This window comes from Centruroides vittatus, unplaced genomic scaffold (assembly GCF_030686945.1).
Source record: "Centruroides vittatus isolate TY-2023 unplaced genomic scaffold, ASM3068694v2 scaffold_386, whole genome shotgun sequence".
Taxonomy (NCBI): Eukaryota; Metazoa; Arthropoda; class Arachnida; order Scorpiones; family Buthidae; genus Centruroides; species Centruroides vittatus.
In genome coordinates, this window is record NW_027122706.1 from 4,108,543 (window position 1) to 4,133,138 (window position 24,596).

General features: G+C 28.5%; 1 protein-coding gene across 1 annotated transcript; it reads right to left on the minus strand.

Annotated features, from left to right (window-relative positions):
• Positions 1-22,675, minus strand: LOC136988891 (cytochrome P450 3A8-like). Its single transcript, XM_067286900.1, has 14 exons — positions 22,549-22,675; positions 13,784-13,880; positions 10,056-10,108; positions 7,239-7,332; positions 6,922-7,038; positions 6,710-6,798; positions 5,888-6,033; positions 5,652-5,770; positions 4,629-4,752; positions 4,390-4,550; positions 3,529-3,617; positions 3,308-3,451; positions 3,050-3,212; positions 1-189 (listed from the first exon to the last, which is right to left on the minus strand). Exons 1-14 carry the CDS (start codon positions 22,620-22,622, stop codon positions 106-108), a joined length of 1,554 nt encoding a protein of 517 aa, XP_067143001.1. The 5' UTR covers positions 22,623-22,675; the 3' UTR covers positions 1-105.
• Positions 22,676-24,596: the final 1,921 nt, after the last annotated feature.

Here is a 24,596-nt window from a genome sequence, read left to right on the forward strand (position 1 = left end):
TTTTATTGTCAAATTATTTATTAGAAAATTATAAATACAATTATTATTTTCTTTTTAAATTACAAAAATAGTTGTTCTGTAACTGCAGGAATTTTGTCAATCAAATTAATGAAACCGAGTTCTCTTTTCAGCTTTCAAAATTACTTCCTTCACTTGTGCATTTTGTCCATAATAATATTCTAATGGTTTCTATAAAAGAATAAAAAGAAAAATTATAAATTACGTTACTAAATCATTAAACAAAACATCATACTTTTCCCGTTAACAACAGAGTCATGTCGGTCATCTATGTAACTCTGTTCAGGAGAAAATTTTGAATTAAATAACATGACTTCCGTTTGCATCAAAAGTTCTTATGTTGTTAATTGGGCCTCCTGTCCAAAATTTTCCAAAACTAGTTTTGGCTTTCATCTATATAACTCCGTTCTCGAGATTAAGGAAAGACAATACAGCGGAAAAACCCACGGACGCCCGAACAAACATCAGACGACAGTGGGTGTTTATAGGTCTACAATTCTTTTAAATCGCAGCCCAAATAGTTGCAAATATTTTTATAAAGGTTCATTAACTTTTCTATTTGTTATTGAGTGTAACAACTTGACATTGAAGATGCATATATGTAAGAATATTGTTTCCTAATAAATTGGTATAGTCAAAAGAGAGGATATCACTTTGAATTTTGCCGACTATGATTTCAAAAAACGTTTGACTATAAAAAATTTATAAGTAGAAATATTTTGGTAATTAACTATTGGAAGTCCCGTATTACTAGGGTTATTTATAAACCAGTGCATGCTGCCTGGAATATTTTGCATTTATTCAAAGTTACCCAAATCTTGAATTAAAATAACTTTACACTTCCAATGATCTTCTTCGAAGGCAATGGTAGGGCGTATTCACTTATTATCAAAGTGAAAGACACAAAAAGAACAAAAACCAATGACTAATTTTTCCTATTTTTTGTGATGGCATAGTAGCATATATTTCTATCAGGTGTTTGGGTACGATCAAAATGTGGAATAGCTACTGACAGAATGAAAAAGTTTGCTTGGTTGTTTTTATGGGCTACAGCTGTATAAGGAAGACTTGGGTGATCTGCCAAAGGAGTGCAACCTGAGAACAATTTCTATGGAAAACTGGACCCCTATTTAGGTGTTAAAAACATGCAGAAACTATAGAAAACTCTATGCTGCCAGCATATTGGGGGTCGTGAATCCACGTGTCAACTACAAATGTTTTAGTAGTTTTATTCACTCAACCACTGAAGGGCCAGAATGCAAAATAAGAAAACAGCCATGACTTAAAATCAACATTCAATTATATTACAAAAAATTGTAATTTCATCATATTATTTAACTTTTATTTCTACTATTTCTATTTTTACTTTACAACTGCTATATAGATACCTAGCAAGGAAAGTATTGGAATCAAACTTGACCATCCGAGTTTTTTGCAAATCACGTTTTGAGACCACCCAAATCTAAAAATTAAAAAAAATGCAACAACAAATTCCGTGAATATGTATGTATGTTGTAGGTGTGCGTGTGCGTTAGTATCTATTTCGCTTAATATCCCAGGATAGAGGAAAGTTTAAAAAACGAAATTTGGCATGGTAGCTTGTATATGAGGAGTATTGATGCTATTAAATTTTGGTGATAAAAGATCGAGGTTGTGAGAGAGATAGAGGGAATCGTTTGTCATATCTAGAGAGGAGAAGGGCTTAATGCAGATTTTATTCGTAATTAACATTTACACTTTTTCATAAAACTCATTCCTGCACTAAAAATTAAGCTTTTTGCCACGACTGCAAGAGGGTTAATTAAAAATATAAAAAGTTATTAATAACAAAATCTCATAACAGATGGCTCCACACACAATTTAATTTATTTTGCTCAATAATATAAGTTATGCTTAAAATAAAAACTAATAGCAACCTGGAATATTACGCAACTCGTTGCTGGCTCTTCTCATTTTAATTTTATCATCTTCACTATAAGAATACTCTATTATTATTAGAATTTTAGCTTGTTAACTTTTAAAAAAAAAGTCAGGTTTCTTTACTCCTTTTCTCATTTACATTAAATAATGAAGAATGTTTAACAATAACGTTTTGTCTTTTACTTTTCCGACTGATATGTATATATAATAATTGAAGTATTGAAGTCGTATCAAATTTGACTCTACGAGATTTTTGAAAATCTCCGTGTTTTGACACTAAATTCAAAATAGTCAATAAATGGCAAAAAACAATATTCCGTGTATGTGAATGTTGGTGGTATGAATTTATCATATCTCGTTTGGGATCGGGTTTAAAGATTTTACTTGTTAACATTTAATGTTTTTTTTTTCTTTTTTAAAAATAACATCATCTCTATCCTCAAAATTAAGCCATTTCATAACAATTAAAAAATATAGAGAATTTTTATTGCAAACTCTTATAACAAATAGCGCCACGCACAGTTTTATTTATATATTAGGATTAATAATATAAAAGTTAATTTTTAAATAAAATCTCTGATAACAGCAGAGAAAGTCACGCAACTAGTTGATAGATTTTTTATTTTATGTTTGTGAATTTGAAATCATAAGAAAGTTTATATTTTTCATTAATAAATTATTGATATGTATTGAGCTGAATGCTTGTTCATATTTTAATACAATTTTAAATTTTATTCGGATAAATATTAGTATTTTGAACAGAATTTGATTGAAAGTTCGATTGGAGGTAAGCTATAAAACGATGTAATCACAAAGTATTTTTTAATTTTTCAAGGAAATGAAATGATCATCGCTTACTTTATTATTCTTAAAACTTCATATTAGGCATTTAAACTAAAAGAAATTTATTTAGGATTGATTTACAAATAAGTTTATCAATAATTGTATTTTTCTATTATATATTATATTTACAAATTTTATTATTTTGTCTTTTTTTTCTATTGAACTTCAATAGGTTCTTACGAAATATTTGATACAAACGTATTTGTTCCAGTAAATTATATAAATCTATTAAAATTATTACATCTTGTCGTTTAAAAAATATATTTACCCGTGTTTCTTCCGTGGCAACTAGTCTGACATCACGCAGCATGTAAACTATGCAAATTTTCATTACCATAGTGACAAATCTCATCCCAATACAGTTACGTGGACCGTCGCCAAAAGGCAAAAATGTATATGGTTTAATGGATTCTCTATTTTCGGGTAAAAATCTGTAAATGGATCAGGTAAAAACAATTCATAATTCATAATTAAAATATTTTGCTAGAAATCTAAATTAAATTTGAAGATTTTAAATAATGTTTACCTTTCGGGTTTAAATCTTTCTGGTTCTGGGAAGTATTCCGGATCGTGATGCATACCGTGTGTCGGAATTATGACGTTACTTCCTTTTTTTATTGTTATACCCGTTTCGGGTAATTTATAATCTTCAGAAGCTGTTCTTTGTAACCTAATTTTAAACGAATTTATTTTTTACTACAGTAGATGTACAACAGGCTAATTATAAAATAAAAATATTGTACTTACGATACACCTGGATTGTGTATTCGTAAAATTTCATTTAATACTGCATCAAGATAAGTCATTTTACTGACAATATCGAAATCCACGTTGTCCTGAAATTTGCAGTTTAATAAACTTTCCACAAAAAATAAAGTAAAAAACAGTAAGAAATTTTTAATGGTTAGGAAATATGATTATTTCAATTTTAGATGTTCTATTATTAGATAATATATCATATAGAAAGGAAACAATAATATCAGCAATTTTCTCTTCGCCCGCCGGATGGGGGAAGCGTTAAGGATCAACTTACTTTACTGTTTTGGGAATCGGAATAACAACTGTGCTGTGCGATAAATACGCCCGAATTTGATAGACATTATTTTCCCGGATGATTTGGCTCTGTTTTCTCATCCACATCCAGCTCATTGAGCACCCGGCCGAACCCACGTTGGACTTGGTAAAAGGTTCTCTTAGTGCCCATAGGGCGGAAAGATTTAAAGAGAACTTATTTTATTTAAATGATCGTTTGTCAAGAAAGGGGAAATACTGTATAAGCAGAGTAGACTAAACGTCATTTTATCAGCTTTATTGAAATTTGTCATAATATAAATATCCTTTAATTTTCGTATTGCGAAGAAGCATGCTTCAGCCATATAATTGATTTAAATTACAAATTAATTAATGAATAATGCATATCTCTTAAATAAACAGTTATTTTACCTTTCTATTCCTAGTAAATTTAAATTTTTAGCTCTAAATTCGTTTGAACAAACGCTTTTACACTTCAGTCTGTTGTTTAAGTAGTTTTAATTTAGAATTATAAAATAAAACGTAAAAAATATATTTAAAATCCTTGTAGCAAGAAAGAATAACAAGTTTATTTACATGTGTTTGCCATGTTTCGTCTATTTCCTTCAACAATTTCTCTTGGCATTCTGGATTTAATGCCATTTCATAGCAGAAGAATGTCAAGGTTGCTGTTGTTGGGTCGTGGCCACCGATAATAAAAAGAATACTCTGAGCAACAATATCTTCGAGGCTCATTGCTAAAATAAACAATAAAATATTAATGAAATAAATTACCAACAAGAATTAATATAAGATAAAGAAAAGAAAATCAATACTTTTGTGTTTAGGTTGAACTTTGTAATTATTTATTTCATTCTCTACTTCTTTCAAGTCTTCGGCGGTGTTTTCAAGTACTCCTTCTTGAGCGTCCATCATCAATTGAAGAAAATCGTTTCCTTTCTGTACAAGATATTAAATGTTTCAATTTATTTTCTAGTTAATATCAAACAAATAATTATTTTACTTCAAAATGATTTTGCTGTATTGTCAAGTTTATTTACAATTTAAACATTTTAATAAAATATCATGTGAAAATGAACGTACGGTACGTAACGTATGGATATTACTTAAGTATAATGAAAGCAAAATTTAGAACGTTTGGGAAATGCCAATATACCGGTACATATATCATGTTTATGTCTTAATTAATGAAGAACATTATGCAATAAGATCTTATGTATATACAAATTACTGCCACTTCCGAATGCAGGCGCTGCAAAGTTTTTCAAAATGTTTAATAGCACAGAAATTGTAACATTAGTAGTAGACTGAAAAATTTACGAGAGATTGCAAGGCATCTTTCAGAAGAAAGCATATTGCGAGAATATGACATACAATTCGTTATTAGAGAAATTATGACAATTAGTTTAATTAATATTAGCTTATATTGTGATTAATATTAATTTTAAACACGTTTATTCCAATAAACTTAACGTAAAATTACAGCAAAGTTTATACTAATTTCGAAGATTAAAACAGTAAAAGAATAAAAATTAATTCGTGTTTTGCATGTTTTATGTATTTTAAGGAGATTTAAAGTCAAATCTTAGCAAATCAACAAAACCGAAATCTTCAATCAAAACATCCTTGTTAATTAAGCTGTTTTAGAATGTATTTTAAAATAAAGTGCACATTTAACAAAGCGCATTTTAAAACATGCGGAAGGAAAGGAAAAACGTTGTAAGGAAAAACGATGCAAAATTTTTTAACCAATAAATTATGTTCGCATTGTATAAGAAATGAAAAACGTCTTACAAAATTTATGTTTAAATATTTTAAAACATGTTCATTGTTCTTACAACTTTCTTTTGTTTTCTCTCTTCCAAGATTTTCAAAACGATATTCCGGAAGTATTGTAATACTTTTCTCGGGAAAAATTCCAATTTTAAGTAACTAACAAGTTTTGGTGCAACGAAAACTATTAAATAAGAATTATATTTATAAAAAAAAATCTTATTTATTTTTAACGGAGTAAAATATAAATACGTAAGCACATAATCGAAGTTTTATTTATAAAAGTAAAATAAACACTTACACATAAAAAACGTTAGTTTTGATATATTTCTATTTGCAATCATTCGAGCATTCTCCACAAATTCGCTATTTTGATTTTCCTGTGCATTCACTTTCGTAGCAAATGCAGTTGATGCAGTGACGTCGATAGTAAATGCACTTATTAACCTTTAAAAGATTTAATAATTATCACGTAATCAGTGAATTTTTATAAATAATGATTATACGGTATAATACAATAAACATTTCCTTTTGTGATAAATATTATTTTTTATTATTATTTATGAAATTGCCGTATTTTTCTTTGTTTTTCTTAAGTATATCCGTTTAACAATGAATTAGAAACTGCATTTCAAGAAACAAATATCGATTTGTGACTCAGGGTGTATTTGTTACACGCATTGTTTGGTTCGTTTAATGTGATTAAAGGGAAATTGTTTGTATTTATTATTGCACTAATTTCTTGTTAGTTAAAAATTTATGGAATGACTTTAAAATATTTTAAAGATCATAAAAATTGATTTTCAGTTTTACTATACGAAGATTAAAGTTCACATGTACATAAAACTGTAATGTATTCCTCTCTCACATTTCACTCTCAAAGATCTTTAAAAATTAAATGAGAGTGTAATACTCTCTGCGAGACACTATTTCCTGAATATACTGGGTTTTTACACCTAAGTAATTACATAATATCTTAAACATCAATTTATTGAAAAGTTTCGTTTTGAACTATAGCAGCTTAATCTAGTCATGTCTGCAATTATTTTATGAATTCGTTAACTGTTAAAATTAATAATATATTTGGGGGTATTAAAGCAAGGATAATAAAATAAATTCATACTCTTTGCAATTAAATTTTTTTCCTTTTTCAGCGATTTCATTGAAACGTGCGGCTAACGATTCTGCACACTTTTTAACTAAATTTGCCATCTGAAAACAAAAATTTCAATTCAAGTCTTAAGAAATGATTTTCTATGTTTTAATAGTTTAATATGTTTTAATAAATGAATTAATTATCACAGTTTACATCTTATTAATAAAAATTGTTTTTACTTTTCTCATTCTGCTACTGGTAAATGTCGGACTCATCAAATTTCTTACTCTTTTCCAATCTTCATCAATAAGTACACTAACCATACGGTTAAAAATTTCATCTCCAAAATCAAATTTCTATAAAAATTTAAGGAGGTTATATTTATATCGCTCAATCTATTAAATGCATACCGCCTTTAAAGTCGCTTTAAATACACTAATTACACAAAAATATTTATAAAACTTTTAGTAAAAAGTTAAGTTATTCACAAATTTTAAAAATAAATTTTCCATAATTATACACATATAAATTATTTATAATTATCAATACATCTTACCACTCTATTATGAAAAGTTGGAAAGTCTTTTACAAGGATGTATTTAATCAGTTCTGGTTTAGATATCCATATGTCGTGTGTTGGCATGCATGTTCTAGAATCGGAATGTTGACGTAAAAAGTAAATTATAAAATTTCATATAATGTTATATAATTTAAAAAATATTAAATAGTTAATTACATCGTACTTTCGAAATTTAACATATATTAAACGAAAATATTGTTGAGTTCAAGCTAATTCATTTAGTTAATTTAAAAATTGTTGTCAATTTATTATCTTATTGAATTTCGGAATAAAGGTATATCATTTACATAATTTTCAATTTTAATGCATTATTTATTTTTAATATTTTTACTTAATTTTTTAATTAGTTTTATATAATTTATTGTTGTTAATTATAATTAAGGAAGTTCGTACAGTCTGAATATTAATCTAATGACAATTAATAAATTAAGTGCTGCCTAGAAAATGGTATGTCCTTTGAGGTAGAACAATTAAAACAGTCCGTGGGTTTTACAAAGTTCGGCATTTTCAATAAGTATTTGAAATAATAAAACACTTACATTGGAGGATAAAAAATTCTAAATGTGTGTTGTAACATTTTTACAACTTTCTCTTCTCATACGTTATTAGAAATGTAATTCTGTAACTTCAGCACTTACCATCGCGTTCCGTTTTGAAAATGTTATACTATATTTATGAATATAAACACCAGAAACAAAGATTATAATTATAGGTTGAATCTCTCTAATTCGAGAAGCTTGGAACCAGACTGTAATACGGGATTAGAGTAACAGTAAAGCTTTTAGGGAGTAAATGTTCAATCTCTATCTGTAAAAAGCATTATCGTAAGAATGTTGAAAGTATGAAACGCTGCTAATTTCAGGATAATTTAATATTTTTGTAACTCTGAGGAAAAGTCGATAATTTTGGATATTTTACGGAAAACCTGCTAACATATTTCATCATAAGTATTTAAAAATCACAAACTCACTACATACACACAGAAGATGAACGTACTGTGAGTGGATGAAGTGCACATTATACACCTACAAGAAATTTTGAATGAAACAATGTCACCATGTAGTATAATAAATAGGAAAAATAAATATCCGCACAGAAAAAACTTCTAGCGCTACTTTGTGTCTTAAAATTGTTGCACGTACGGTACATTATTTGACTGAACGTTAAAACATCTTTAAGAGGTATCAGTGAAGGTAGTTTGTGCAATGGTTTTATGAGTTAATAAGAGAAGATGAATGAAATCAGGAGATGGCTGAGTTGTCCAGGTTTCGTGGTAGTTAAGTATGTTCTCGTAAATATCGTATTTATAGAAAAATTATTAGAATTGGTTTGATTTATTTGGTTACAGCAACGCGATACGTGAGCGATCTGCCGAGGAGGATGCATACCGAGAAGACTTTCATGAAAAGCTGACACCAATTTAAGCATTACTAAAGTGAAGAAAACCTAGAAAGCTTGCGTTCCGTTTTGGCATGCATGTTCAACTTTCAAGTCCCAAACGGTTAGGAGTTGAAAGTTGAAATTTGGTACATAGTTAGGGTACGTCACGAGGACGCACACTAAGAAGGGATTTTTCGAAATTCCTCCCCACGGGGGAGAGGGACAGGATTAAGGCTTAACACTTTCATCAACAATGAAAGTGTCAACAATGGAAGTGTCAACAATGGAAGTGTTACGTAACAATGGAATTGTTAGGAGAAAGCGACGTGCAAGACGCAGATGCAGTTTTTTTCGTTTTTGCGGGAAATCGAACGTATTTTTAGACCCATCTAAAAAATCTCTAATTAGTCTGGAAACAGGGAGGACCCAATTCTTGCATTCTGTGAAAACTGGTAAGGTTGAATATAACGAAATAATCTTAATTTTCGCTAAAACGGTTAGGAGTTGAAAGTTGAAATTTGGTACATAGGGTACCAAATTTAAGTACCAAAGTGTTAAGTAACAATGGAGAACAAGAGAAAGCGACGTGCAAGATTTACGGGCGCTGGAAAGGGGAAAAAGAAAAGAAAAAGAGTAATATGTTAGAACATATTCGATTTTCAAGTTTAAACACATTAGTTTGGTTTTTCTCGACCTTTCTTCTTTAGAACATTCGATGAAAATCGAACGATATAATCAGAACACGTCGTGAAAATCGAACAATATTAGAACATTCGATTTTCAAATTCTTTAGAAATTCGGTACTTAGTTTGTTGAGGAAATTACTCTTTTTCTTTTGTGACTATAACGTAATAATCTTAATCTTCGCTATCGTTATTTTTGCCCGAGCAACGCCTACCTGCTAACACTACCTTTTTAACATTATATCCTTTTTGTAAGAATTACATTTAGTTTATTATTTTCTTAAGTTTTTTCCAATCGATGGAGCTACGTGTAAATTAAATGTAGACAGAAATGAATCGGTATATACTGTAAATAGAAATCTAATGGATAATTTGGGGTGAGATGTTGTGAACGTAACTGCTGAGTTTCGTAGCAATTGGTCGAATGGCCTAGACGCGCACAGCGAGCAAACAAATATCTTCATTTATATATATAGATGACTTGTTATAATTATTTTGGTTCGCAAAATATTAAAATCTAAACATTTAGATCACCTAGTAAACTAAGGAATATACAAAACTGAAAATTTTTAAAGTAAATTAGTTTATAGAGATTTTAGAAGAATAACATTAAATGTTTTTAAAAACAATTATGTGTAATTTATAATATAGAAAGCCAAATAATTTTAATTCAATAATTACAGATTATTTATGATTAAATAAATGAATGTGAATTAAAAAATTGACTCACCCAAATAGTTTACCGTGTTTTTTATAAGCAGCAAGAATAATCTCGTGAAACGGCTGAAAAAAATTTATGTATTAGTTCATTAAAAAATATTAAAAATAGAGAATATTTATTTTACATACCAAAAAAGTAATTACAATAATTACAATATTTATTTTCATCAATTACTTTTATCATAGAAATTCTTAAGGAAATGACGTACACATTCTCATCCCATTATACTTATAATTTTAAAATATTTATTGAAATAATTATATAAAAAGAGAAAAAATAATAAAAAAAGACGACAAATAAAATCATTTTAAATATTAAAATAATAGAATTATTAAAGAACTTTATGTTAAATGAATATCTGAAAAAAATATTTAATTAAGGAATAAATGATTTTGAGGAAAATAATAAAAAATAAAAATTGGACAACCAATTATAAAAACATACAATAAAAAATAGTTACGTACAAATAGTTTTATAGTATTATAAAAGTTTATTTGAAAAAATTTAAAAACTAGCATAGAATTTTAATATAACAATTATCTCAGAAGGAGAACAGACTACAGTAAAAAATTAAAACAAATATATAAACTAAAAAATCAACAAATGAATTATTAAAAAGAAAAATTTAGTTTATTCCATATCTTGTGCATTTCAAGAAACATTTTACATAGGTGAAAACGGAAGAACTTTGCAAACAAGGTTAAAAAATATTAACCAGCAATTAGACTAAAATACAAAAGATTCAGTAGTAGCAGAACATTGCAATAATAATAATTGTTATATTAATACATAAAATATTAAAATATGACGATAATATGTTTAAACGTAAAATTAAAAGATATACACACATAATAAATACCCAGAAAAAGATGAATTCAAATGAGGATATAGTGGTCAATACCATCTGACCTTTATATCCTCTTTTAACCAATCTAGTAATAAAATGGATAAGTGCTTCTCACGTGAATGAAAAACACGTTTAAAATGATACTGTTTAAAATGATTAATCTATTAACGATATGGATATTGAAAGTCAGTGTTTAAATTATTTATGTTAAAATGTTAATACACAGGGAAACCGCACAGGAATGTTCTGAAAACTAGCAAAACATTCGTGATGCATTTTTCTGTAACTGGATGGTTTTAATACTTATTACATGGATAATTTTAACTAAGAAAAGTTGCTTGTCTTTTAAATAGAAGTTCCTCGCTTCCTTAAAATATTTTTAATAAATAAACTCAAATATAATTGAGAGTGTAATATTAACTAAGAAAACATTAGAAAAAGTACCTGGTGAATCTCAATCCTCGAAGAGACTTAAACAAGTTTACATTCGCAGTGGTTACCTTTTAAAAGTTCTGTGTCCATTATTAAGAAATTAGGTTGTGTTTAAGTGTATTGTCTACAACATTTGCGAATATTTAGAGGATATCTCAAAAAATGAATGGACTACCCTCAACATTTTAAACAGTTAAAAGTAATGGAATATGCATCACAATGTGTTGTTTCATAGTCATGAATTGCAATTGACAGAAACGTCTTGTCATAATGCATAAACTGCGTATCAGAAATTTGATGACAATCTTTCGGAAAATATTCAAGCAACGTTTCAAGACTCTCACACAGAAGAATTCCAAAACCATAAAAGATATTAATTCTATTTTGTTCTCTCTCAATATTCAAAAATACAGATATATCTGAAAAAGTTGCTGATCCAGCTGAAGCCGTTTTTCGCCATTTTCGAGAGAGTTATCACACAATACAACTTGAAAAGGATGATATTACAACTGAAATTCAGGTGTTAAAAGCATTAATTTCAACATTTCCTTTTATTCCAAAATAATTGTAAAAAACGATGGAGTCAGACTTTCTATTCTTCTTACTTTTTAATCTTAAAGTATACGAAAAAATATATTCATTTTCTATAACGAAATAATCTTTTGAACTATGTTCTGAGATCTCAACTACAACATGTTGTAAAACTATTTCTTACAATTCCAGTTTCGGCAGACGATTGCGGAAGGGAATTTTTGCAACAGAATATCACCGGATTCAATTTGAGAAGTAGATTGGATATTAAGACGTTTACTCATATTTAAGTTATATGGATAGTATTGATAACTTCGATTTTCTGAAGGTGTCAAATATGATATGAACGTCCACGTAGAATTCTCTTTAATGTACTTAAATAATATTAAATCTCATAATAGATGGGGCACACATAATTTTAACTTCGAGCATATCTGACTTAGTGATTTTAAGTTTAAGCTTACTTTCCCGGCTTGATATGTATATAACACGAAAAAGTATTGAAATTGTGTGAAATTATATTTTCAGGATATTTTGCAAATCTTGAGGATTTAAGACCCTTGAATCCAAAAAAGTCAAACAGACGAAAAAAAATCCATGTTTGTGTGTTGGCGTCAACAATGTTTTAAAAACCATTTTTAAGTTATTTGCCATAATAGTTAATAATATAAAAGTTTTTTAAAATAACATCTCACAAAAGATGGCACCATACACAATTTTAGCTTCGTGCTACTCTTTCTCAGTGTTTCTTAAATAAGTATTTTTTGCAGGTAATGTTACGCAACTCGTTGCTGGATTTTTCTTCCGTTCTCAATTTAACAACTGACATAATTAATATTTCCTTTCAATAATTAATAATTCTATACTAACGACTTTTATTAATAGTATATAAAGTACTGTACAAATAGTGTTGTTATGTAATAAATGATTCTACTGTTCATGCTTCTCGTTTCTGCTAAAACAGACAGGACAAAATTGGCTCCAACTTATGGTCAACAAATTAGTTTTCATTCTCGCTCCTTCTTACGATACTTATGAGACCCATTTATTAATAACTTAGCAGTGCTCACAGTTGTAAAAATGTATAAAAGTCTAGTAAAAATTAAATTATAGAACATTCAAACAGTAATAAATTTATAAAACAAAATGTGATTAAACAACAAAAACCAATATCTACGAGGTGGCAACAATCATTACCGCACCATCCAAATGTGACGAATAAAATTAATAAAATTTACGAGGAAACACTAGTACGAGCTTCTTGGTGAACAAAAGAATACCTATTTACGAATTCAAACGAAAGCTCTCAAATAATAATCCTTCATTTAGACGAAGTAATTTAATATCTGAGTGGTACTCTTAGAATAGAACGAGAAAAAAAAACAAAATTTATTTTACACTGTAAATACAGATTTAACCTTTTTCTCACATTTGTACTGAAATGAAGTTGGCTTTTAATTTCAACATTATAGAAAATACATAAGATAAAATCCTGAACTTATTAAGTTTGAAAACTGGGTTATTATTAATACAAAGATTACATAAATCAATATGTTGTAATAATTCTGTTTAATTTAACAATAGGTAACCAGTTATTTAAAACTAAAAGTAATAATTGAATTTAAAAAGAATAATTAGGCTAAAACTCTGGCCTTCGCACCGAAACTGAAACTAAAACTAAATGAAAAAAACATAATTAATAAATTAATTAAAATTAAAATCAAATCAATTGAAACATAATATTTCGTGGATGTGTGTGGATAAAATACTTGTTCGTCTTGATTGATTTGGTTATATTTCAAACAGCAGAGTTGAGTCGCTATTTATAGCACTTTCGAAAGTGTTAGTTTCGGTTTCGATTGGCGTTGATGGAACTTTTTGCTTTTAATGTAGGCCTATATATATATATTTATATTAAAATATTTACCTTTCGTAAAGCTGTTATCATTCCCGTTACAAATTCAAGCTTTGTTTCTGATTCAACTCCCTGTTCTTTCCAGTACCTGAATTTTTTATCCACGTAACTATAATAAATAAAACAAAATACATGAAAATCGAAATAAATGAATATTTAAAATTGCATTTCTTAATTTCTAAATAAAAAAAGTTTTATATATTATTATATATAATTTTATGCAAGTGCACACGCAGTTTATTTACATCCTGTTAACAAATAGTTCCTATAAAATTAAAACATACAAAAGAATCAAATTATTTGTTGATTAACTTAATTAATATTATAAATAATAGTAATGTAATTAAATTATAAGTAATTTGTATATGTTAGAACATACAGAGTACTAAAATGTATTTTATATGCATTATTTTATCTGAAAATAAAAAAAATATTCTTTAGCTTTATTTAATTTCTAAATTGTAATCCACATTAAATATTTAAATCATTTACGTAATTATAATAATCATAAAAGATTTAATAAAGCGTATTATTTTCTGAAATAAGAGATTTATTATTTTTATTCTAAAACACTTTTTCATATTAAAGTGAAAAGCAATTATATTGAAACATTTGTGGAATTAACGAAGGAAAACATAAGATTTCAATGAATTTCCATATTATTTGATAAAATTAACATTTAAGTTAAAATAATAAAAGATTCGACATCATTTAATTGTTAGAAACAGTACATTTTCTAAATCGAAATATTTTTTCGCGAGTTGTGATATCCTATTGTTTTTAATAATGTCTTCATTACTTTGCTTAATAAATAAAATACAAGAGAGAGGCTTGATAATGTTTATGATTGTAATGCCTTTTTAAAACTACACAATTCCTTTTTAAATTATTCTTAAAATATAATTGTAAATAGTAGGATATTTTTTAAAAAGACAGGTATCCTTTTACTGTATTTAAATCTATTCTCAACGAGTTAACAATTAGAAGTCTTATTTAACGTTATATAAATTAAATATTTTTTTATGTATTAGATAACTAACTACGTTTATTATTTTATGTTTATTAATTTCGCAATTTTAATCCGTTTCCGATTCTGTTTCCTAAAAATTAGCCTTTTAGTATTTTTAATTCACTTCAACTCAATTATTAACATAAGAAGAAAAAGAACTGAATTAGTGAAGAAAGTGTAAGAAGGGTTGGTGCTGTATAAATAAAATATTTAAAATTTTAATTGAATATTATTGGGTTAATTCCGAGAAATGTGGAAGGAGTTCAACCTTTCGTACCTTGCAAATGTAATCATCTGAAACCCGACCCTTACTAGTTAATGCTAATAATTATAATAATTTAATATTTAATAAATAATTTACATTATTTATTAAATTATTGTAATTATTAAATTTAGTAAGAGATGGCGCCTAACGTCTACCTCTAGTAACAAATTACTTAAAATTTAATTATTAATGTAGCCGAAAAACTGTCCGATGCATTTGTATCGTTTCGCAATTACTTTCGTACCTTCCTTATAATGTAGGAAGGTGGTGTGCTAGCCGCCGGATGTACAGGTGAACTTTTGACGAAGCTTGATAATTGAGTTTTTGAGTGAATTGGAAAGCCGTAAAAAGTTGAAATATGTCAGAGTTAAAGAATTGGATATTTGTTAATATCTCTGGCCTTAATTACGTGTTTTTAATAATTGCCGGGATTGAGTCAAATCCAAATCCTTTGCCTCGATCTCCTCAACAGATGAGCCAAGAAGATATGCAAAGAAGGGGCGACGCAGACCTTACAAGAACAATCTCACGGAAAAGGAAAAAAGAAAAAGAAAGGCAAGTGAGTGATACAACGAGCGAAGATTATCATCAATTAGAGGAAGTTTTTAACGAAAGTAGTCCTGTGACCTTGAGAGCTAAGAAAATTTATGATTACTTCGAAGCATCAAGAGATACTGAGCCACGAGTACGGGAAGTGCCACAGTATACTTTAAATTCGATATACGAGCTAATACAGAATAAATTCCTACAGCTTCACATTTAACTACAAGAAATTAAAACAGAGGTCAATTCTTTGAAAGAGGAAAATAAGCATTTTCACGGAGAATTGACAAAATTGTCTCAAAAGTTAGAAGAATTAGAGGAAACATCCAAGAATGACTCCCAATTAAAAGGTATGTTAGAATATGAAATAGACAAACTAGTTAACGAGAGAAATGATAAAAATATAATAATTATTTATTTTCCGTTTAATTCGATTGATTATGAAAAGGAAATTAATTATTTCATTAAAATGGACTTGCAATTAACTAATAGTTATATAGAATGTTTGATCAGACTATCCAACAGTGAAACCAAACATATACCATTAAATTCCTCATACGATAGAAATTTGATTATTAAGGAGTTGTGGAAAAAGAAAGGTAAATTCGGTAATAAAGAGAAGGAAAAAATAATACTTACTTCAGATTTATGTATGAGATCTAGAATGAGAAGGAAAAACTACTATCAATAGCAAAACAAGAAAAACTTAATGGAAATAGAATTATTATAAGAGATGTATATTTTATGTTGTCTTTTATAAAATAATTATATGATGTTAATCTAGACAAAGTAGTTCAATTGCGTGGTTTTTTGATAAAGAACTGGCTGATATTATAAAGTTAATTATAATTAGATAGAAGAAACAATAGTTATTCTAAAAGTTAAATTCATGGAAATAGGAAAAACTGAAAACAGACTCAGTCTATGCTTATTCTTGTCGATACTCCTTAAAAAGTTTTCTTTAAATTAGGAAATTGTAAGAAATATTATCAACTAAACCACCGAGGTTACTGTATCAAGTGCATAATTGATCCAAATACTTCTGAACCCTATCTCAAGATACCAAAGATGGCTATGACCTGACAAAGTCTGTGATTTATTCCAATACCAGGATACTTATATAGTAACGGATATATATATCCCTATGATTTGTTTTTCTATAGGGAGACATTAATGTTGCTGAATAGATACAACCTCCGTGCGATGAACAAGATAAACAATTGGAAATATTAAGAAATTTTATAATGACAAAATTGTAATTATTTATAATTTATATAATTTGCAAGAAAGTTTCTTGTAGTTGCGTTACACGATTTGCGATTTTATTTAAGTACATAATATTGAAAATGTATGATAATGTTAAACAAAATGAATAAGATGTCAATATATTGTAATTAATATGTTGTTATATACCAAAATCAATTATGTTGGTTACAACTGAAACTCCCCTTTTATAACAGATATACCCTATTACAAATAAACTTTTGCTTAGCAGTAGTCAACACTTACTTCAAAAAGGAGAATCAGCTTATAATACGAGTCGTACAAGAGTGGAGATAGCATTCACCAGATTGACTACTTTAGGTAGCTCGAGATGATTTGGACATGTGGAAAGAAGTGAGAATTATGTTAGAAAAAGGATTCGTACGTTGGAAGTAGGGTTTCTCATTTCCCGGTTTATTGCTTGTCCCGGGATTTCGGGAAAAAATTGAACTGTTTCATGGGATCTCGGGAAATTCCGGGATATAATTAATTATTTTTAAGATATACAAAATATCTTTAAATCGAATGCTATAATTATTCTTCATTTTAAAATTTAATTTAATACGTTTTGCAACTTCCAAAATCATATTAATAATGCTGTTTAAGATGTATATTAAAAATTACCTTTGAATTACATAAAAATTTTCACAAATAGAAAAATTTATTAAAGTTTGTTGGAAACTGCTTACAAAAGAAAAAAAAATGCCTTTGAATTGAGTTAAAAAATTTTTAAATGAACTTAGACCTAACTTCTAACTTAGAAGGTAAATTTTATTTTTTAAATAAAACATAATACAATATATTACTGTAAATTTTCATAAGAATATTTTAAAAAGGAAAGATGGTCAATACTCCGATCATTTAAGAGAAGGCAGGTGTTTTGTTTTTTTTCACTTGTAGCCTCAAAGATTTCTAGTTCGTTTTCGAGATGCGTTGAAGTAAGCTACTTCTTTTACCGTCTAGTATTCTTGTTTTGTCTACCTCTGCTGCTTTAATAACGATATCAAGCTTATAGCCCGATAATTCGACAGTTCTTTTGGCTTTAATCAGGTTTATGAAGAAAAGCTTCATACTTGCAGACTTCAATATTCGTTTGTATTCTTGTTTAATTTTCAGAATCTGGCATAATGCAGTTATTGAAGCTACTGTGCATGGCTAAAAATTAAGACAGCATTGGCACAATTATTCTAGATATTACAGGGTTCTGACAAGTAAAGAATTTTCGGAGTCCTGCCACAAATAGGCTACATATTAATTATTGACAATCTGCGACATGCCATAATAAGAAAAAATTTAAGCGAATAAACGGTCTTAAAATTAATAAATACAAATGTATTCTGACAGTTTGTGAGTTAATTGTTCTTTCTATTTGCAAAATTTTCTCAACCTTAACACAAAATAAGAAGAAAAGTAAACTTTTAAAAAATTTTCGGGATTTAGGGGCCGTCCATAAATTACGTAAGGTATTTTGGGGTGGGTGGGGTCAAGGATTTCTTACGATTTCTTACTCATGGGTAGGGGGGTAATAGATCTCGTCTTACGTAATATTCTTACTTTTATTTTTTGATGTTGAGTGGTGGAGTTTTGAATTTGGCTTTAATTTGGCGGTTTCTATTAAGAACGCTCGTTGTACTAACGCCATCAAGTGTGATGTGATAGAATAATAACGCTAGCAGACACATTTTTTTATCATGGGAGAAAGGCCGTGTAGTTGTTTCTATCTGTTTATTTTTTTTATTTGAATAAGTGCACCACTCCTATGGGTGTATAACACTAAGTATACATAAACCGAAATACATGATACGAAGTAAACATAAAATTAGTATTCGGCTTTTAGTGAAAACTAAAATGTAAAACTAGAAATTATAAATAATCTTATCTTCCATATTTTTTAACATAATTGTATAAAGCATCAAACAGTGGCTTCTGAACAAGCTTATCGACTGGATACGGCCACCTAAAACCAAGCGTAAAGATTTTTAATTTTAGAATAAGTCTATCTTGATCGTAAATTGGATAATAATAGATCATATGGTGGACGGTGTCTAGGTTTTCTGGAGAGCAAAAGCAAGAAACAGTTTCTGTCCGGTTATACATGCTCAATAAGTAGTTGAGCAGTAGCAAACGTTAAATCTCTAAGTGGTGATGAGAACCTGCATTCAACACTAGGAAAATAAAGTTTTGTTATTCTACCACTTTTACTGCTCAACTACAGTATTATTGATTCCACTTTTGCATAGCGTTGTCATAAATATAATTTTTAAGGCTGCTGCGTGAGAGAGGGATGTGAGTGTAGTCCAAGTCAGTGTCCTTTGAAGCTGACTTAGCCTCAAAGTCGGCTTTTTCATTTCCTAGTATGTCAGTATGGCCACGAACAAACACAAAAGTTATCTTATTTACAAGATTTTTAATATAATGCTGGATATACAGTCAAACCTGTTTTTTATGCGGTCTTTTTTCGTTTTTTTCGTTTTCGTTTCGGATTTTATATTTGTGCGATTTTTTTTAATGCGAATTTTTAATTTGTGCGGTTTTTTTTTGTGCGATTTTTTTATTTGTGCGGTATAGTTGGCGACTAGTCTCGTGCGATTCGTCATGTCTCACGTTGACTTATTATAGCTAAATAAACTTATTACAGCATAAATGAACTTATTATAGTAATATTATTGCATGAATATGCGAAAAATGAAATAATTTATTTTTTAAGTCAAAAAAACACTACCTGGACAAAAATATGTAAAACAGACGATAGACCAGACGATGCAGTCAAGTGCTGACATCTGTTTGTCAATAAATTCTATTTCGTACGGTTTTGAGTTATTTTCTATGTGAGACTCTTTTTTATGCGGTCTCTATTGACTGCATTAAAAAAAATATTTTTTTAATTGTGTTGCGAAAACTATTTTTTATAGCCACTCGTGAAGTTTCGTGCGATTTTTTTATGCGTTTTTTTAATGCAGTCCCTATCCACCGCATAAAAACAGGTTTGACTGTACATAGTGGCAAAGGAAGGAGCTCTGCTAGAATCAGAGAGGTATTAGTAAAAACAGTTCTGCAGCACTTTGAAATTCTGATGGTAAACTGTCTTCGAAGAGAGAGTAATTTACTTGCTACTGAATTTTTACAAGTTACATGACTCCAGCTATGGGCCGCGTAAAGTATCATTGGTTGTGTTGCCCCATTACATAGAGTTTTATAAGGTTTACGATTTAGTCCCTGGTGCACCGAGCACATTTTAGCAGAGTGTAGTTTATTTTCTTGGCTTTAGTCAAGATGTATCCAATATGGCAACGGAATGTGGTTTCTATTATCTCTTGTTTTATTTTGTATGAAGTTTCTGTTTACACGTGCACTAGCTGGTCGATTCGTCAATGTTTTTTGCGTCGTTTTGTGAAAATTTAAAATTAATATAAAAATTAATATTATGACGTTGATTGATGATAATAATAATAAAAAGATTGTTAATAATTAAAAAATAAAGCTTTTAAAATAAATTGTTCATTCGAATTTATTAAATTTTTATATTTTTAAATTTGTTCACATAGTCTTTTATAAATAACTAGCTGTTACCCACGGCTTCGCTCGCACGGATTTTGCAAGCAAACCCTATTTACATTTAATATTTCAACAACCATAGTAATTGTTATATAACACCTACCGCTGGAGAATTGCTGAGAATCAAACCAACTGTTTTTAATTTGATAAATTTTCTGGAACGTTTACAATCGTTCTATAATCGAACCAATATGCAATAACAAATTCGAATTTAAAACGGTTCGAACATTTGGTTAAAAAATCGAAATATATAAAACTATTTATATCAATGTCTGAAATGTTATCAATTTATACCCCCTAAGTACTCAATGAAGACTAAACGTAATTAAAAACAAAAAATCGCATCTAAAATAGTACATTAGAAGCCGTTCTTCAGGTTACGACTTAATGCTCTTCCTCTCCCCCGCGGAGGAAATTTCGAAAAATCCCTTCTTAGTGTTCATTTTCATGACGTACCCTACTGAAACGTAGTTAAATGCAAAAATTCTCATCTAAAATAGTACAGGTTAATGCTCTCCCTTCTCCTGTTAATGCAGTTCTTCAGGTTAATGCTCTCCCTCTTCTCCTGCGGGGGGAATTTCGAAAAATCCCTTCTTAGTGTGCATTTTCATGACGTACCCTAACCGTGTACCAAATTTCACCTCTAGGTTCCGGAAATTTCTAGAAAAAACTGGAACATTCTCATTGAAGCATCATACATTTTTGTAGTCAACCACTTTCAACCCCCCATATCTCCCACACCCTTATAGACTATCCCGAGACGCAACCACCATAGTGCACGATGGGAGACTTGGGATACTACCACATACAAACACCATTCATGTGCGATGTGTAGTTTTGGCTGCAGGGTGAGATATAGGCACAAACACGTCCATTTATATTATTTATAATATATAATATATATAGATATAGATAGTACGAGTACATATTAATCAACTAATTAATAATTATATATTTTGGACCTAAGGTGTTTAGGGTTTCATTAAAAAACTTTATTTTCGTTAAAATCTTTCTATACAATTATGCCTAAATATTACGTAAGATAGAGAAGGGGAGGGGGATCAAAGAAAATATTACGGTTTCTTACACAGGGGTGGGTGGGGCTCCAGAATGGCTAAAATCCCCTTACGTAATTTATGGACGGCCCCTTATCGAGATAAGAAGAATTTCCCAGGAAATTTCCCGGATTAAAAAAACAGCCGGGATCCCGTTAGAGAAACCTTAGTTGGAAGTGATAGGAGCAGGAAACTGGGAAGAACGAAGCTGAGAAAATGGCAGAGGATATTGAAAGAGAGAGGATACACTAAATAGAGAAAAGTGGAGAAGACAGATTACAGATGAGAATGCTAGTCCTATATAAACATAGGAAAAAACAAAAACAGAAGAAGTAGTATAAAACATTGTTTTAAATCTCACAAACGCATAATAATTATATAAATGTGATAAAAGCCATATATAGGTCATATGCGTTAATTATAAATAAATAGTACTTAGTTAATTCATTAATAATCTAATAAAACATTTAAGAAAATAGAACTTTGCATGCGCGTATTTATCATTTTTCTGTTTGATTATTTTATCAAAGTTCTATGATAAGAAAAGACCTTCAAATTGTTTTCTTTTACAATCTCTGAATTGCGTCATCTCATTATCAGATATCAAATTATATTCAGTGATAGTAATGTCGAACAGCTTTTTTCTACAATTAAAACAGATATTTACCGTTTAAATTTTAAAAACTATAAACGAATATTTGTTTCATTCTATTCGATATGTATTATGACGATTGTTAATAATCTATTTTAGCGATAACAGAAATTTAAAAGGTAGTTTTCTAAACAGAATAAAAGTAAATATAAAGTAACACAGTCAAATATTTTCATTTTCAGAAACTGAATATTTTATATTAAAATTAAAAAACATTCTAATAGTTACTTTGAATTGCATTGAAGTAACGACAAATACGTATTATTGTATCTTTGACTTGTAGATAATTCTGATTTCTAGTAATACTAAAACTTTAAAAATTAAATACAATACAATTATTATTTAATAACTTCCTAAATTAATTTATTGGTAACTAGTGAAATAATATTTTAGATCTTACTATACACTATAAAGAACATTGCCTCCTATACTTACATATAAAAAAGAATGACAACCATAGAAAGTAGAATAAGCCAATTGGGTAGAGTAAAACCAAATCCGACATCCATGTTGGCTGTTAGAGTTGACTGTAAAACTTTATCAAAGTCATTCTTATTAAGTACGTCGTTTGTTTATTATTACATCACAGTTACATAATGGTGAGAGATTATTATTTTATAAGCTGAAAAAGTATTTCTCGGTTTACAAGTTAAGAACACTTTTTTTTATAATTTATTATGGACTAATCTAACATATTATGCTGTTATTTATTATTATTATGAAATCGTCAAAAATATAAACTTTATGAAGTAAAAAATATATGTTCGGCTCTATATAACTCCTCTCGCAGATATTTGTTAAATAAGTAGACTACGTGTGTGACAATAATTTAGTTACGTAGTTTTATTTTTAAAATTAATAACTCTAATAGAAAAGTAGGCATTATGATTAAAATAATTTTTAATTATTTAATTGTAAAAATTTTTATTGAAATATGTTTAGTGAAATGTGTGTTTAATATTTATAGAGCAATTAATAAATATTTGACAATAAGAATTTTTCATTAAAAATAAAAATATTTGAATTTTTAACGAAGTATTTTAAAATGAAAAGTATCGAATTAACCATAATATTTTAATAAATGTATTTAAACGATAATTTTTTCCGAAGCTGAAAAATTAATCGATATCATTTTGAAACCTTTTCTCTGTGAGTCTTCATAAAATTAGTCCCGTAGGAATAAATTTATAATATTTGTATTAAAATTTTGTACTATTCTTTTATATCTTTCTATCTGCGAAATGAGCTTACGGTTCCATTTACATGACAACAGTTTAATAATGTCAGCTATCGGTAAGAATGCACGTAGAATTAATTATCTTACATTTATTATCCTCTTTTCTACATGTTTCTTTAGTTACTGCGATGCGAAACGTTACGAAATTTTTGCGATGCAATATTCGGCCTATAAATTAAACACAGGCCTCATCTGTTAATAATTTTGCATTGGGTAGAAGGTAATCGATTTAAAATTAATTTGAAGACGTTTCCATTAACATGGAAATGAAGTTCAGTTTAAATACTGTATTATTTGCTCCTATCTTCATTTTTCTGTTTAAGTAGACTATATTAGGCTGCAATTTGTAAAACTTCCTACTGTCGTACCTGTTTGTTCTTCCTTAATCTCGAAAAACGTATTACAGAGATGAAAATCAAAACGAAGTTTGAAAAGCCTAACGCGCAGAAGGCCACGATTACTTATATACGAAGGCTGATATACGAAGTTTCGATATAGAGCGAAAATTAAATTCAAAGTATATTCCCACGAACACACTTACATAGATGGCTGGCATGACTGTGTTTTCCAGGAAACAGCAGTACAGTACAGGGGCAAGACAGCACTAATTCGAGATCGAGAACATATATTTTAAATTAAATAAATTAAGAATATGATCGAAAATTGTAGCTCTTTACAGAAGACCCATTATCATCTCGAAATTAAGTCCAATCATTATTATTGTAAATCCTTTTTAACGCATTTACCAAAACAGAGTATAGAATTAAGATTAAATTTAAGTAGAATGAAATACCTTGTAAGTGTTATCCAGTAATCGTTATACATAATAATAGTATATATAATTATATGTACTATTATTATAATGTATAAAAAAGCATATACGTTTATATTCAGTATTCAAAATATTCTGCAATTTATGAAAACATTTATTGAAATTAAAATACTAGAAATATGAAGATGCATATTAGGAATGTACAAGACAGGTTTGATATTAAATATATTTGGCAGAATATTTATCAAAATTTGAAGAAACATGACATTAGTTTATCAAGTTAGCTTAAGATATAAAAATTATCTCTCGTTGCACTAACTCGAGACATAAAAATTCGTATTTTTCAATGCATTCATTCTCTGTCTGAGGACTTTACATTTTGACATTGTTTGTTTGTGAGCAAAATGCGTGATTCAATTATATAAAATAAATATAGCAAATATATAAAGCAGTGCTGAATATTAGTTTTAGTTC

What these genes read in the sequence shown, in the direction of transcription:
- LOC136988891 (XM_067286900.1), bottom strand. Translation starts at nt 22,622, where the DNA reads ATGGATGTCGGATTTGGTTTTACTCTACCCAATTGGCTTATTCTACTT. An exon ending in GTTGTCATTCTTTTTTATAT is followed by an intron (nt 13,881 to 22,548) that starts GTAAGTATAGGA and finishes TATTTATTATAG; the next exon opens with TTACGTGGATAAAAAATTCA. An exon ending in TTGCCACGGAAGAAACACGG is followed by an intron (nt 190 to 3,049) that starts GTAAATATATTT and finishes ATTCTTTTATAG; the next exon opens with AAACCATTAGAATATTATTA.